This window comes from Rhinopithecus roxellana, chromosome 2 (assembly GCF_007565055.1).
Source record: "Rhinopithecus roxellana isolate Shanxi Qingling chromosome 2, ASM756505v1, whole genome shotgun sequence".
NCBI lineage: Eukaryota > Metazoa > Chordata > Mammalia > Primates > Cercopithecidae > Rhinopithecus > Rhinopithecus roxellana.
In genome coordinates, this window is record NC_044550.1 from 145,873,677 (window position 1) to 145,889,027 (window position 15,351).

The following is a 15,351-nucleotide window of genomic DNA, read 5'->3' on the forward strand; positions in this document are numbered from 1 at the left end:
AGAATATATACTTGCAGGAAAGTAAACTACACAGAAAATGATTTTTTTTTTTTTTTTTTTTTTTTTTTGTGGCTAGGATAAATGCTATTGGATTACACCCAGAATGTGATTTTAGATAAACTGTTGGATATTTTATCTTGTATTTTTAATTTTATGGCTTGGAAATACTGAGTACTATTTCCCAGAGACTGTAATTTTAATGCCTGACACAATCGATCCAAAATTCTAATGAGGACAAAGATATTTCACAAAATGGAAAATCAGTTAAGGAACAATAAAATACTTCTCACTCCTTTATACACATAAAGCCAGTCCTTACCAGTCCTAGATGACTAGCCCCTGTGAGGAGTGAGCATGTCACCACAACACTGCAAAAACAGAAGGCGGGAGAACCAAAAGGACAATGATTTTTATACGTCAGGCCAGCTTTACTGCTGCCTTGCAAACCCAAGTGTATTTGGTTACATTTTAACTGTAAAACGCACAAAAAACCCCAAACTCAACCAACCAACAAAAAAACCTTCTCTGCCTGTATCAGAACCTTAAGAAATATGACTTGCCATAGTCAGTACCCTGGAGTTGTCTCAGGCTAGTGTATCCTTGGCCTTGGAAAACCACATACCTCATGTAATGAGGGCGGTAAAAACAGACCCACCAAACATGTCCCAGCCAGGGCACTGCGTCCTACCTTGGTGTTGAAGTCCAGGGCATTCTGAGATGTTTTGTATAATTCAGGGTACTTCAACATATTTTCTTTTCTGCACGATCTCTCAAATATTCCAAGAGTTAAAGGAGGCATTGCTGTAAACATCTAAAGCACACAAACTGGTCATCATGTCAAGCAGCCAAATGCAGGGTGAACCTTTATCTCCAAGTATTCAATGAAACAGGACTTATCAAATGTCCTAAACTTACCACGTTATAAAGACCTATACACCATCTTTCAAAGAGGATCTGTCCAGAAAAGCCATTAACAAAGGCAAACCAGATCTAGGAAAAAAACCCAAAACCCCCAAAATTAGAATACAAAAACATAAATGCATTGCTTAGAATCTGTTGTATACTCAACTGCTGCATAATAGGAGCATTAACATATTATACTCATGACTCTTTTGAAAATGACATTTCTTTGGTTTACTTTCTGATTCAAAGAGATGCTTTCATAGGGTATTTGTTATTTATGTCAGAATTGGTCCTGCTTGCTGAATCAAAAAATAAATATATGAACAGGAAATCACGATTTAAAAATGAGAAACAATCTTGTTTTTCTTAACAGTACTTTTAGAGAATATATGTATATCTCATTAAATTTTTCAGCGTCAATTCCCTTAAAAATATCAGGATGCAGTTATTTAAAGATTGTTTTTTAAAATTATAAAAGTAACACTTGTTTATTTATGAAATAGTTTCCTGCAATAATACAATCACTATTTTCATCTGCACTGGTTGTATAGTTTACTTAAATTCACGAATTTACTTTACTGGAAACCTGCATACAGCGAGTGTCATACTCTTCTCCTCCCCCTTAATATTATGTAATATGCATTTTCTTAAGTTGTCACATGTCCTTTAAAATGATGCTAATGGATGTATAACCTCTACAGTGCAGATGTAACTATTTTGGACATTTAGGTGGCTTCCAGTTGTTTGCTATTATAAATAACTCTAAACTGAAACCATACATATCTCTTTTCCCTTAGGGTGAATTCTCAAGGTGGAATAGGTCAAAGTACATGAGTTTTCTTAACAGTTCTTGATAACCACTGCTGCTGGAATGTTAAATTTGAGTTTATATATTAAAATATTTTACTTAAATTTTATTCATTGATAAAACCTTATCTTGACTAGAGCATGATGTTCTTACATATTTTACAATTCTCTTTAAACCAGAAATCTTAACTTTGGAAACAAAATTAAGGGACAATACGGACAAAAGTTTCTCCAGCATGTTTAAAACATAAGAAAAATTAAAGTGACTATTAGTAAACAATAGTACCTACATTATTGTTTTTAAAAAGTAGACCTGAAGTATAACTAAAAATCAAATGGATCTGGGAGAGTACAAAGCCTGGCCCAGCAATGAGATTACATAAGCACAAATACAAAAACAAAACCTAACAACAACGATAAGGACAAAACTGTTAGAGGACAGCAGTCTTGACATGCGGCTCAAGTGAATTTTTGAATCAGAGTTGCAGGGAATTTGCTACACTTCACGTTTCATTTAACCTCATTATGGAAGCATGAATTGCTACAAATTCACCATTTATCAATATGTACCCAGGCTGGCCTCCCTATGAACAGGTTCTGTACCCACACTGATCTTCCTTTTTATAGTGGAAAGGAATGATTGAGCATGTATAAAAACTAATGTCTGCTTTATAAGATGGAAAAGAAAACAAAGTAGCAACAGCACATTAAAAATAAGTCCAAATTGTGTTAGAGCTGTAACACATATTAACTACAACAATAAAACAAAAGCAGAGAAATTAGAGTCAAATCTGAAATTCTTACTTGCTTTGCTACATGTATTTATGGAAAATTTTTGATAATTTGCCCTAAACAAACAGCCAGATCATTTGATGCATGCAAACTTTAAAAGAACTGAGCATCTTCACATGAAGTGAAGTTTCTTCTTTCCTGGCGAGTATACACAAATTGACAAAACAGACATTAATGCTCTCTATTGTGTTTTCACATTTGGCCTGAGATGTGGATTATGTAAATACCTATTTGGGATACTCAGAGTGATGGGGCTATTTTCCATGAAGACAACTGTGATCTACTGTAGTAATTCATTCTAAAAAGCTCTTTCAGATTTCTTAAGGTATGATGGAAATATAAGGAATTTCAAAACAAACTTTCAATTATAGCCTCTCTAATCTATGAAGACACAGTCTAACCTCTGTTGGTCTGAAGAAAGCCGAAGTGCTCTGCATACTAAATTCGTCTAACGGACATGATTTGGCTCAAAGGTTGTAGTTCTAAATGCATTTGCAATCATCAATACTGTACATTGAGAAGTTTATGTTAGTAAGTTTGTGTGTGGGCAAACATTAGTAAATATGAATGGTCCCCTAGCTTCTTTGTACCTAATATTTGGTGCTGATTCAAAGGCTACTACGAGCTTGAAATTTAAAATCCTCCCTCAAATCATTATTTACAAGTTTCAAATTTGAAATAATTTGCAAGTAAACATGTTTGTTTCCAAAGTGTATTTTAAAATGCATGAACTGCTTTATGCTTTATGGCAGTTTTTAAGTTGAAAGCTATCAACACATTTTTATCATTTTATTTTTCCTACTGAAAGGTAGGTGAACATGTTTTTAGAAATGTACTTCCTGGATTTTTAAGAGTTAATATTTAAATTTATTTTTAAAGAAGAACAAATGACTAGGTAAGAAGCAGAAACTTTGGCCGGGCGCGGTGGCTCAAGCCTGTAATCCCAGCACTTTGGGAGGCTGAGACAGGTGGATCGCGAGGTCAGGAGATCCAGACCAACCTAGCTAACACGGCGAAACCCCGTCTCTACTAAAAAATACAAAAAAACTAGCCGGCGAGTTGGCGGGCGCCTGTAGTCCCAGCTACTTGGGAGGCTGAGGCAGGAGAATGGCGTAAACCCGGGAGGCGGAGCTTGCAGTGAGCTGAGATCCGGCCACTGCACTCCAGCCTGGGCGACAGAGCGAAACTCAGTCTCAAAAAAAAAAAAAAAAAAAAAAAAGAACAGAAACTTTAAATAGGGTACCTTACATTTTCACACCAATATTTTGACATTCAAGTTTACATATCTTAAAGGAGAAAGAGAAGGTCTTTAACAGTGAAAGTCTACCAACAGGCTGATTTCAAGTTAGGCTGAGATTGCAGTTAATATTAGGAACATATTCCATGCAAAATAAAACAACACTTAAATTATCCTAAATACATAAAAGCACCTCCTCTGATTCAACCAGAGCCATGGATTCAGAAAGAAAATACCACTCCCTCTGGGGAGGTGTTTAGGTTATTTAAATTCACAGGGAATTCAACTCCCAGCACCACTTGCTGGGACAGTATCACCTTATTGACTTTTATCAAAGCTTCTGGAAATTAGAAACACAACTTGGTTTTGAGATCTTCCCAGAAAACTTGGATGTGGCCAATCATTTGAAAGAAGAGGTCTTATTTTACGAGGAAGGAGTCAGACATATCAGAGAAATAAAAAAATCTCTCTTTAAAAAGAGCCAATAATTTAAACAAACATCTAGAGCTGCCCCTGGGCAGCTCCTGTAAGAAAGAGCCTTTATACAACCATCTGACAAATCTGTATTCGTCTGGCTGTAATTTTCAGCAATGGAATATTTAGATAGTGACATTCCTAGGCAATATAGCAATGAGAAAAGCAGTGTTTGTAGTTTTAAATCCATAAAACGCATAGTGTTCAAGACTGTTCCTTTATTAGCAAAGAAATTTTAGACCTGCTTCTCCTGGCATTATTTTCTAAATTCCACCTCCCAGTAGAGGCGTGGCAGCTAAAGCTTCACATTCATTTTCCCGATGGAGCATTTCTGCATATTAAACAGCAGCTTACAAATAGTCAATGAGTCCTCTGCTCCCACGCCTGATCAGCACAAAAAACTGAAAGGAGAGATTCGAGACTGGCAGTTGTCCTCACTAGAGACATTCAATGATGTGTTTTCTGTCTATTCATTCACAGTATTGACATGAGCCATTAACATCTGCAGAACTTGTTTTAGCTGGCAAAAGTTGGGTATCTGGGAATTGATTTAAAAGGTCATTTCCAAGACAGTTGAATTATATTCAAAACACATTTCCACAAACTGTTGAGAAAAATAAAAATGAGATTTCAAGTAAAGTTTAGAACTCACTTCCTTTTCAATGTGTAAAGAATTTGATCAGTGTCAAATATCTCATGAAGAGGTTTTAAAATCAAAGGCAAGTGAAGTTTAGGGTTAATCAACCACAAACCACATAATTCTGGGTGTGAAACAGGGCATGAAGATTGTTTTCATTTGAGTTTAATGTTTTTATTTTCTCATTAGTACATAAATTTTGTCTACTTCATTGTTGTCAATTTAGATTTAAAAAGCGACAAGTTGAGCATTCTTATTTTATAAAATTATCTTTTTATAAGCAGATTTATTGCTGGCAGTGGCTTTAAATTCCTGGTATCTTGATAAATCTATGTAAATAAACTGTATAAATTGATATTTGTTTGAATGTCAGTGTTCTGGAATGAGAAGAACATATAAATAGAAAAGCTAGATATATAGAAGGGATTGAGAATAGAAAAATAATTAACTTTAGAAAAGAACTACACATTTATATAAACAACAAAGAATTTTTTTTGGATCTCATAAACTATTTTAGAAGTGCATTTTGCTTCAAAATACAGACTATTCCAGACCAAATCTAGCAGTAATGAACAAGTAAGTTCATTTAAGTACCTTGTTTATATTTCCACGTATTAAGTTATTTTATCTAATAGGTTGTAACCTTTTTAGTGACCATTACACAAAACTGACTGTACATTTCAAAACTAAGTTTCAATTTTACTAGCCTGACTCATAAGAACTATGCTCAGTCAACATTTAACAAGGAGATAAGCATTCTGACAGAGGCACAAAGAACAGGTGAAGCAAATATACACCAACCCCCAATGAAAGTGTCAACATACTGACTTTGTTTATACTGTTACTTCTCAGAGTAAAGGATAGAATATGATTTCCATACAGTAGATGGCTGGATTTTTTTTTTTTTTTTTTTTTTTTTTTTGAGACAGAGTCTTGCTCTGTTGCCCAGGTTGGAGTGTGGTGGTGTGGTCTTGGCTCACTGCAACCTCTGCCTCCCAGGTTCAAACACGTCTCCTGCCTCAGCCTCCTGAGTACCTGGGATTACAGGCGACTGCCACCACATCCGGCTAATTTTTTGTATTTTTAGTAGGGACGGGGTTTCACCATGTTGGCCAGGCTGGTCTTGAACTCTTGACCTTGTGATCCACCCGCCTCGGCCTCCCAAAGTGTTGGGATTACAGGCGTGAGCCACCGCACCCGGCCTGGCTGTATCTTTTTTGACAGATGTGTAGAAACAGTCAACAGATAAAATGGTAAAGTGGCAGGAATAAACATCTATTTGTAAGGGAACCCTCGGCAGATTTATGAGGGCGTGGTGGGTCCTTGATAGGAGTGGGAGATGGAGGTTTCTTAACAATGGGAAGGCCATTGTCATGATCTGCAGAGCTCCAACAGGAACATGAAACTGATAACACCTATAATTATTATAAATATAGCTTCTGACAATAAAAAGGCCACTTTAAAAAAAAGGCAAATAACATATTTATTATGCCTTGATTAATCATTCAGTTCACTTATTTATCTACCATTGCTGTGCTGCCCAGCATGGTAGCCACTAGCCACACATGCTCTTGAACACTTAGATGTGATTAGTCCAAATTGAGATGTGGTATAAATGTAAAATATACTCCAGATTTTTTTTTTTCTTTTTTACAGTGATTACAGGTGACAATGATAATCTTTTGAATACATTGAGCTAGATAAAACATTCTGGCATTTTTTTTTTTTTTTTTTGCTTTTTGCTAATGTCGATTGCATTGTATTTCTGTCGGCAAGTGATACGGTTTGGCTGTGTCCCCAGCCAAATCTCATCTTGAATTCCCATGTGCTGTGGGAGGGACCAGTGGGAGGTAATTGAATCATGGGGGCAAGTCTTTCCAATGCTGTTCTTGTGATAGCGAATAAGTCTCACAAGATCTGATGGTTTTAAAAACGGGAGTTCCCCTGCACAAGTTCTCTTGCTTTGCCTGCTGCCACCCATGTAAGATGTGACTTGCTCCTCCTTGCTTTCTGTCATGATTGTGAGGCCTTCCCAGCTATGTGGAACTGTAAGTCCATTAAACCTCTTTCTTTTGTAAATTGCCCAGTCTTGGGTATGTCTTCATCAGCAGCGTGAGAATAGACTAATACAATAAATTAGTAGCAGTAGAGTGGGGTGCTGCTGAAAAGATACCCAAAAACGTGGAGGTGAGTTTGGAAATGGGTAACAGGGAGAGGTTGGAACAGTTTGGAGGGCTTAGAAAAAGACAAGAAAATGTGTCCAAGTTTGGAACTCCCTAGAGACTTGTTGAATGGCTTTGACCAAAATGCTGATAATGCTATGGACAATAAAATCCAGGCTGAGGTGGTTTCAGATGGAGATGAGGAACTTGCTGGGAACTGGAGCAAAGGCAACTCTTGTTATGTTTTAGCAAAGAGAATGGCAGCATTTTGCCCCTTCCCTAGAGATCTGTGGAACTTTGAACTTGAGAGAGACGATTTAGAGTATCTGGTGGAAGAAGTTTCTAAGCAGCAAAGCATTCAAGAGGTGACTTGGGTGCTGTTAAAGGCATTCAGTTGTGAAAGAGAAGCAGAGCATAAACGTTAAAAAAAATTTGCAGCCTGACAATGCAATGGAAAAGAAAAATCTCATTTTCTGAGGAGAAATGGAAGCTGGCTGCAGAAATTTGCATAAATAACGAGGAGCCAAATGTTAATCCTCAAGACAATGGGGAAAATGTCTCCAGGGTTTTCATGGCAGTTTTCATGGCAGCACCTTCCATCACAGGCCCAGAGGCCTAGGAGGAAAAAGTGGTTTTCTGGGCCAGGCCCAGGGTACTTGTGCTGTGTGCAGCCAAGAGACTTGGTGCTCTGCATCCCAGTCACTCCAGACATGGCTGAAAGGGGCCAACACAGAGCTCAGGCAGTGGCTTCACAGGGTGCAAGCCCCAAGCCTTGGCAGCTTCCAGGTGGTGTTCAGCCTGTGAGTGCACAGAATTCAAGAATTGGGGTTTGGGAACCTCTGCCTAGATTTCTGAAGATGTATGGAAATGCCTGGATGCCCAGACATAAGTTTGCTGCAGGGACTGGGCTCTTATGGAGAACTACTGTTAGGGCAGTGGAGAAGGAAAAGGAAAATGTGGGGTCAGAGCCCCCACACAGAGTTCCCACTGGGGCACCACCTAGTGGAGCTAAGAGGGCCATTGTCCTCCAGACACCAGAATGGTAGATCCACTGACTGCATTGTGCACCTGACACCAGCCTGTGAAGGCAGCTGGGAGGGAGGCTGTATCCTGTAAAGCTACAGGGCGGAGTGGCCCAAGACCATGGAAACCCACCTCTTGCATTGGCTTGACCTGGATGTGAGACACAGAGTCAAAGGAGATCATTTTGGAGCTTTAAGGTTTTACTGCCCTGCTGGATTTCGGACTTGCCTGGGGCCTTTGGCCCCTTTATTTTGACCAATTTCTCTCACTTGGAGTGGCTATATTTACCCATTGCCTGTACACCCATTGTATCTAGGAACTAACTAATTTGCTTTTGATTTTGCAGGCTCATAGGCAGAAGGGACTTGCATCGTTTCGGATGAGACTTTGGACTGTGGACTTCTAAACTAGTGCTGAAATGAGTTGAGACTTTAGGGTATTGTTGGGAAGGAATGATTGGTTTGGAAATGTGAGGACATGAGATTTGGGAGGGGCCAGGGGCAGAATGGTATGGTTTGGCTCAAATCTCATCTGGAATTCCCATGTGTTGTGGGAGGGACCCAGTGGGAGGTAATTGAATCATGGGGGCAAGTCTTTCCTATGATGTTCTAGTGACAGTGAATAAGTCTCACGAGATCTGATGGTTTTATAAAGAGGAGTTCCCCTGCACAAGCTCTGTCTCTTTGCCTCCTGCCATCCATGTAAGATGCGACTTGCTCCTCCTTGCCTTCAGTCATGATTGTGAGGCTTCCCCAGCTATGTGGAACTGTAAGTCCATTAAACCTCTTCCTTTTGTAAATTGCTCAGTCTTGGGTATGTCTTTATCAGCAGTGTGAGAACAGAGTAATACAGCAAGCTCCTGGAGGACAGGAACCACACTTGATTTACTTTGTAGTTGTTGGACTAAGCCTGGTGCCCGGGCTCTGTAGGTGCTACAAATTGTTCACAGAACAAATGCATCCTTTTAAGTGGTATTCCTGACTCGGGTTTTCATTTTTAAAATTATGTTATGTTTGACACATAAAACGGATTATACAAATCCCTTGCTATCCCGACACAGAAACTAAAGATTCTGATAATTTTTAGACAAATTTCTCATCATCTGAACTCTTGCTACTCACCAAACACAGAAATAAAAACAGATCTGGATAGAGAGGGATCCTTGTATATAACAAAGATCTAAGTTTTGAAACATAATAGGAACAATGAGGCAACAATACTAGCAAAGCTACCTGCATATTTTTCCTGATTGCACTACTTTGTCTCCCCTCAGAATTAGAAGTGCTAGCTTAGTTCAATGTTTCCCATTCCCTCACCTTTTTTTAAAAATAGGTTTTCTACATGTGTATTATCCCTCCATGGTGTATTGCTTTCTTCTGTATGTTTTTGAGTTTTATTAAAAATGCAGTCAAGTTTACAGACTAATTTATGCATTAGTAATAATGTAGTTTTAAAATTAAATACATTATTATCTCATTAGCAACTCTAATTCAACACTTCTTATCAAAGCAACATAACATTTTTAGCTAGAATTTAAACATAATTCTCCATGGCTGACAAACTTTTTTTTTTTTTTTTGAAGTGGAGTCTCACTCTGTTGTCCAGGCTACAGTAGAGTGGCACAATCTCAGCTCACCACAACCTCCGCCTCCTGGGTTTAAGTGATTCTCCTGCCTTAGCCTCCCGAGTAGCTGGAATTACAGGTGCCTGTTACCATGCCTGGCTAACTTTTGTATTTTTAGTAGAGACGAGGTTTTACCATGTTGACTAGGCTGGTCTTGAATTCCTATCAAGTGATCCACGTATCTTGGCTTCCCAGAGTGCTGGGATTACAGTCCACCTTTTTGTTTTAATACATTTAGAATTTATAAAAAGTTGGCAAACAAAATATTAATTAAAACAATGAGAAAATGTCTTCAAAGAGGAAATTTCTTTAAATATGTATGCAAATGACAAGGATTTAAAATTTAACCTGCTATTACCTCGATAATATAGAGCACTATATTCTTGTAGAAGCAGTATAAGATGCACTTGGAGACTCTGTTATAGTTCCAGGCACCATGAATCATCAGTAAATTCTTCAAATATTTGAACTAAAACGAGAGTGGGAAAAAATTAGTGTTTTCCTTTTCAAAGCATCAGTTGACTGAGAGGAATGATGTGTTTTGCAGAAATGACGCTTTACCTGAGCTATGGAGTAATCAGAGGAATTAGCTGCCTGCAGGCCTTCATTGCCACTGATACCAACACCAACGTGTGCTGTCTGTATCATGCTGACGTCATTTGCTCCATCACCGATTGCAAGCGTTATGACTTTGACTTGTTTCTTCACCATCTCAACAACTTCAGATTTTTGAAGAGGAGAAACCCTTAAATTGAAACATATTATCAATTACTGTTTTCTGAAAAAAGGAATTTTGAAAGGCCACTGTGTTGAAGGATAAAAGATGCAAAAGACCTAAATGAATAGTTCTCTGAAGAAACCTTATGAAAAAGTTTTAGGTTTGCAAATGTTTACTCATCTGTTAACCTGGTTACCGTATTAAGAAAAATTAAGACAAATAAATAAACCCCTAGGTGACAGCTAGAAGAGAGAATGCTTTGTTAGGCATTAGCCTGCCAGAATGCTTGCATTAATATGTTAAAGAAATAACATTTGAGTTCAGAAATGCCTTTACTTCCTAACAAACATTAGATTTTCTAATTCTTCACTTGCAAATTAAAAACAATGTCATAAATGCTGTCAAACACTGACTAAATCCTATACAGTAGCTGGAAATGAAAAGTTTTGAGCTTCTGCAATCTGATCTTACATAATGGACTATATGCTTAAAACTCTACTTAAATTAATTCTCAGACACCATGGTAAATGCCAAATATCTGATTATGGTTCATGGGCTTCATTTTCTTCCAAAGCCACTAACAGTCAAGTAGAAATCAAGCAACCTCTTATACAAATGCGGACTGGGAACAGAAGACACCAGTATCTCTATTAAAATCATATTTGGTATTAGATTTGGAATTACTTTTCAAAGACTTTTTAAAGCCATTTAAGAAATAAACATTAGGACAAGGGCAGAAGGGTTCAACGACAGAATGCATCAGCATAATACACTGTATACGCTGTATTGGAAACTATAGAGAAAAACAGGAAAACTATACAATAAACTGGTCTAACAAACTGTTAAGCTAATAATTAGACAGTAAGAGATAACTAATGTACATAATGTTGATACAAGAAAAACATCTCAGAGCTACATTATTTATCAAGGTTATGTGGCATAGATGTCTAATAATAAATACCTGCTAAAACATCTGAAAAATCATTTACTATTCTATTTAAAAATGAAGATCATTACTTTGAGACAATCGATACATCTTTGTCCGTTTTCCTGATCATTCCATAGGAAGAATTTTTCGTGGTAGATACTCTGCACAGATACGTGCCCTCAGGAGCCCCACTGCCCCTATGAACTGCTTCAGCCAGAGTAGCTCTGGTTTTTATTTCAAGTCTGAGAATCATTGCATTAGACTGTGAGTTGCTTGTAGAGTTAATTGATCTAGCCTGATCCAAAATAGATACTCAATAAATGGTTGCTATATGAAAAAACTATTTTTAATTTTTCCACAATCTGGCAATAGTACAAAATGACACAACTGTGAACTCAGCAAGGAAATGAATGCCTGCTGAGCCATTAGCAGGCTATTTCACTGTTAGCTTCATTTTTCTTCAAAGCAATTTTCATTTCATTTTCACATTTTATGTAATTTTTCTTACCAGGTTAATATACACTGGTAAGTCCACTGGCTCTAGGCCAATGTTTAAACATGGACTATCATTGACATTTAGTAAATGTCAAAAAGGAATGCTCACCAATAAGCGATCTAGAATGGGAAATGGGCATGAATAGAGAGAAGTATTTGAAAGCTTTATCAAATTCCCTTTAATAGTCTAACAGTATGAATACATTATGAAGTCACACCAAGGGTTCAATGGAACTAGGAAACAGTGGTACTTTTTCCATAAACTAAACCTGTGATTAAGGAGAAATCTCTGCAAGGTGAGCTGATATTAGTGATTTTAAAAAAGCATCAGAAGAGTTAGACTAAATTTAGTTTTCTTTTTTTTTTATTATTATACTTTAAGTTCTAGGGTACATGTGCATAACGTGCAGGTTTGTTACATATGTATACTTATGCCATGTTGGTGTGCTGCACCCATCAACTCGTCAGCACCCATCAATTCATCATTTATATCATGTATAACTCCCCAATGCAATCCCTCCCTCCTCCCCCCTCCCCATGATAGGCCCCAGTGTGTGATGTTCCCCTTCCCGAGTCCAAGTGATCTCATTGTTCAGTTCCCACCTATGAGTGAGAACATGCGGTGTTTGGTTTTCTCTTCTTGTGATAGTTTGCTAAGAATGATGGTTTCCAGCTGCATCCATGTCCCTACAAAGGACGCAAATTCATCCTTTTTTATGGCTGCATAGTATTCCATGGTGTATATGTGCCACATTTTCTTAATCCAGTCTGTCACAGATGGACATTTGGGTTGATTCCAAGTCTTTGCTATTGTGAATAGTGCCGCAATAAACATACGTGTGCATGTGTCCTTGTAGTAGAATAGTTTATAATCCTTTGGGTATATACCCAGTAGTGGGATGGCTGGGTCATCTGGCACAAGACAGGGATGCCCTCTCTCACCACTCCTATTCAACATAGTGTTGGAAGTTCTGGCTAGGGCAATCAGGCAAGAGAAAGAAATCAAGGGTATCCAGTTAGGAAAAGAAGAAGTCAAATTGTCCCTGTTTGCAGATGACATGATTGTATATTTAGAAAACCCCATTGTCTCAGCCCAAAATCTCCTTAAGCTGATAAGCAACTTCAGCAAAGTCTCAGGATACAAAATTAATGTGCAAAAATCACAAGCATTCTTATACACCAGTAACAGACAAGCAGAGAGCCAAATCAGGAATGAACTTCCATTCACAATTGCTTCAAAGAGAATAAAATACCTAGGAATCCAGCTTACAAGGGATGTCAAGGACCTCTTCAAGGAGAACTACAAACTACTGCTCAGTGAAATAAAAGAGAACACTAACAAATGGAAGAACATACCATGCTCATGGATAGGAAGAATCAATATCGTGAAAATGGCCATACTGCCCAAGGTTATTTATAGATTCAATGCCATCCCCATCAAGCTACCAATGAGTTTCTTCACAGAATTGGAAAAAACTGCTTTAAAGTTCATATGGAACCAAAAAGGAGCCCGCATTGCCAAGACAATCCTAAGTCAAAAGGACAAAGCTGGAGGCGTCACGCTACCTGACTTCAAACTATACTACAAGGCTACAGTAACCAAAACAGCATGGTACTGGTACCAAAACAGAGATATAGACCAATGGAACAGAACAGAGTCCTCAGAAATAATACCGCACATCTACAGCCATCTGATCTTTGACAAACCTGAGAGAAACAAGAAATGGGGAAAGGATTCCCTATTTAATAAATGGTGCTGGGAAAATTGGCTAGCCCTAAGTAGAAAGCTGAAACTGGATCCTTTCCTTACCCCTTATACAAAGATTAATTCAAGATGGATTAGAGACTTAAATGTTAGACCTAATACCATAAAAACCCTAGAAGAAAATCTAGGTAGTACCATTCAGGACATAGGCATGGGCAAGGACTTCATGTCTAAAACACCAAAAGCAACGGCAGCAAAAGCAAAAATTGACAAATGGGATCTAATTAAACTAAAGAGCTTTTGCACAGCTAAATTTAGTTTTCTTCATGGTGATCACAATCAAACACTGCTTTTTCTGCTTGATACTGTAATTTTCAACACCCAAATTAAAATTGGCTGAGGATTTTCATTCAATTCTGTATGGTTAAACTAGGTGTTAAAAACAAAGAGTAGGACTGCCATTAGCAACAATGCCCATTTAAGAAAAAAGATTAACGATATAGTGAGAGATCAAAAGTACACTGCAGCTGCTACTAGCCAGAGCATCTGCTTCCATTACCAAGCTTTAACAGTGAATGGCTGGCTGGGCTTGGTGGCTCACACCTGTAATTCCAGCACTTTGGGAGGCTGAGGTGGGCGGATCACGAGGTCAGGAGATCGAGACCAGCCTGGGCAACGCAGTAAAATCCAGTCTCAAATAAAAATACAAAAAATTAGCTGGGCACAGGGGCGCACGCCTGTAGTCCCAGCTACTTGGGAGGCTGAGGCAGGAGAATCACTTGAACCCGGGAGGCAGAGGTTACAGTGAGCTGAGATGGTGCTACCGCACTCCAGTCTGGGCAACAGAGTGGGACTCCATCTCAAAAAAAAAAAAAAAAAAAAAAAAAAAAAAAAAGTGGATGACCGTCTTGGAATAAGATTGAAGACATAATGGATTTCCCTGACCATTAGTGATGTCAAGCATTCATATGTTTGTTGGCCATCTGCATATCTTGAGAATTGTCTATTCATGTCCTTAGCCCATCTTTTGATGGGATTGTTTTCTCTCTTGCTAATTTGTTTGAGTTCCTTGTAGACTCTGGATATTTGTTCTTTGTTGGATATATAGATTGTGAAGATTTTCTTCCACTCTGAGTTGTCTGTTTACTCTGCTGACTGGTCTTTTTGCTGTGCAGAAGCTCTTTAGAAATGCAAATCAAAACCACAATGCAATACCACCTTACTCCTGCAAGAATGGCCATAATAAAAAAAATCAAAAAAGAATAGATGTTGGTGTGGATGTAGTGATCAGGGAACACTTCTACACTGCTGGTGGGAATGTAAACTAGTACAACCACTATAGAAAACAGTGTGGAGATTCCTTAAAGAACTAAAAGTAGAACTACCATTTGATCCAGCAATCCCACTATAGGGTATCTACCCAGAGGAAAAGAAGTCATTACACAAAAAAGATACTGGGACATGCATGTTTATAGCAGCACAATTTGCAATTGCAAAACTATGGAACCAGCCCAAATGCCCATCAATCAACAAGTGGATAAAGAAACGGTGATATGTGTGTATATATATGTATATATGCACATATGTATATGTAAATATATGCAAATATACATGTAAATATATGTTCATATATGAAATATATTCATATATGTAAACAGATGTAAATATATATATGTGTGTGTATATATATACAGATACACACATATACGAATGAGATGGAATCCTACTCAACCATAAACAGAATGAATGAATGGCATTCACAGCAACCTGGATGGAACTGAAGACTATTATTTTAAGTGAAGTAACTCAGGAATGGATAAACATTGTATGTTCTCACTCATATGTG

The 15,351-nt window shown here is 37.9% G+C and overlaps 1 protein-coding gene across 4 annotated transcripts in view; it reads right to left on the reverse strand.

The window, feature by feature from the left end:
* ATP8A1 (ATPase phospholipid transporting 8A1) overlaps positions 1–15,351 on the reverse strand; it is a 267,599-nt gene that overhangs the window by 42,702 nt on the left and 209,546 nt on the right. For all 4 annotated transcript variants that reach the window (XM_030921962.1, XM_010363768.2, XM_030921978.1 and 1 more), the window contains 4 exons: positions 10,221–10,404; positions 10,018–10,128; positions 916–990; positions 689–811 (listed from right to left, as the gene is read on the reverse strand). In XM_030921962.1, coding sequence (XP_030777822.1) covers positions 689–811; positions 916–990; positions 10,018–10,128; positions 10,221–10,404 — 493 coding nt within the window. The remainder of the gene's footprint in view (positions 1–688; positions 812–915; positions 991–10,017; positions 10,129–10,220; positions 10,405–15,351) is intronic.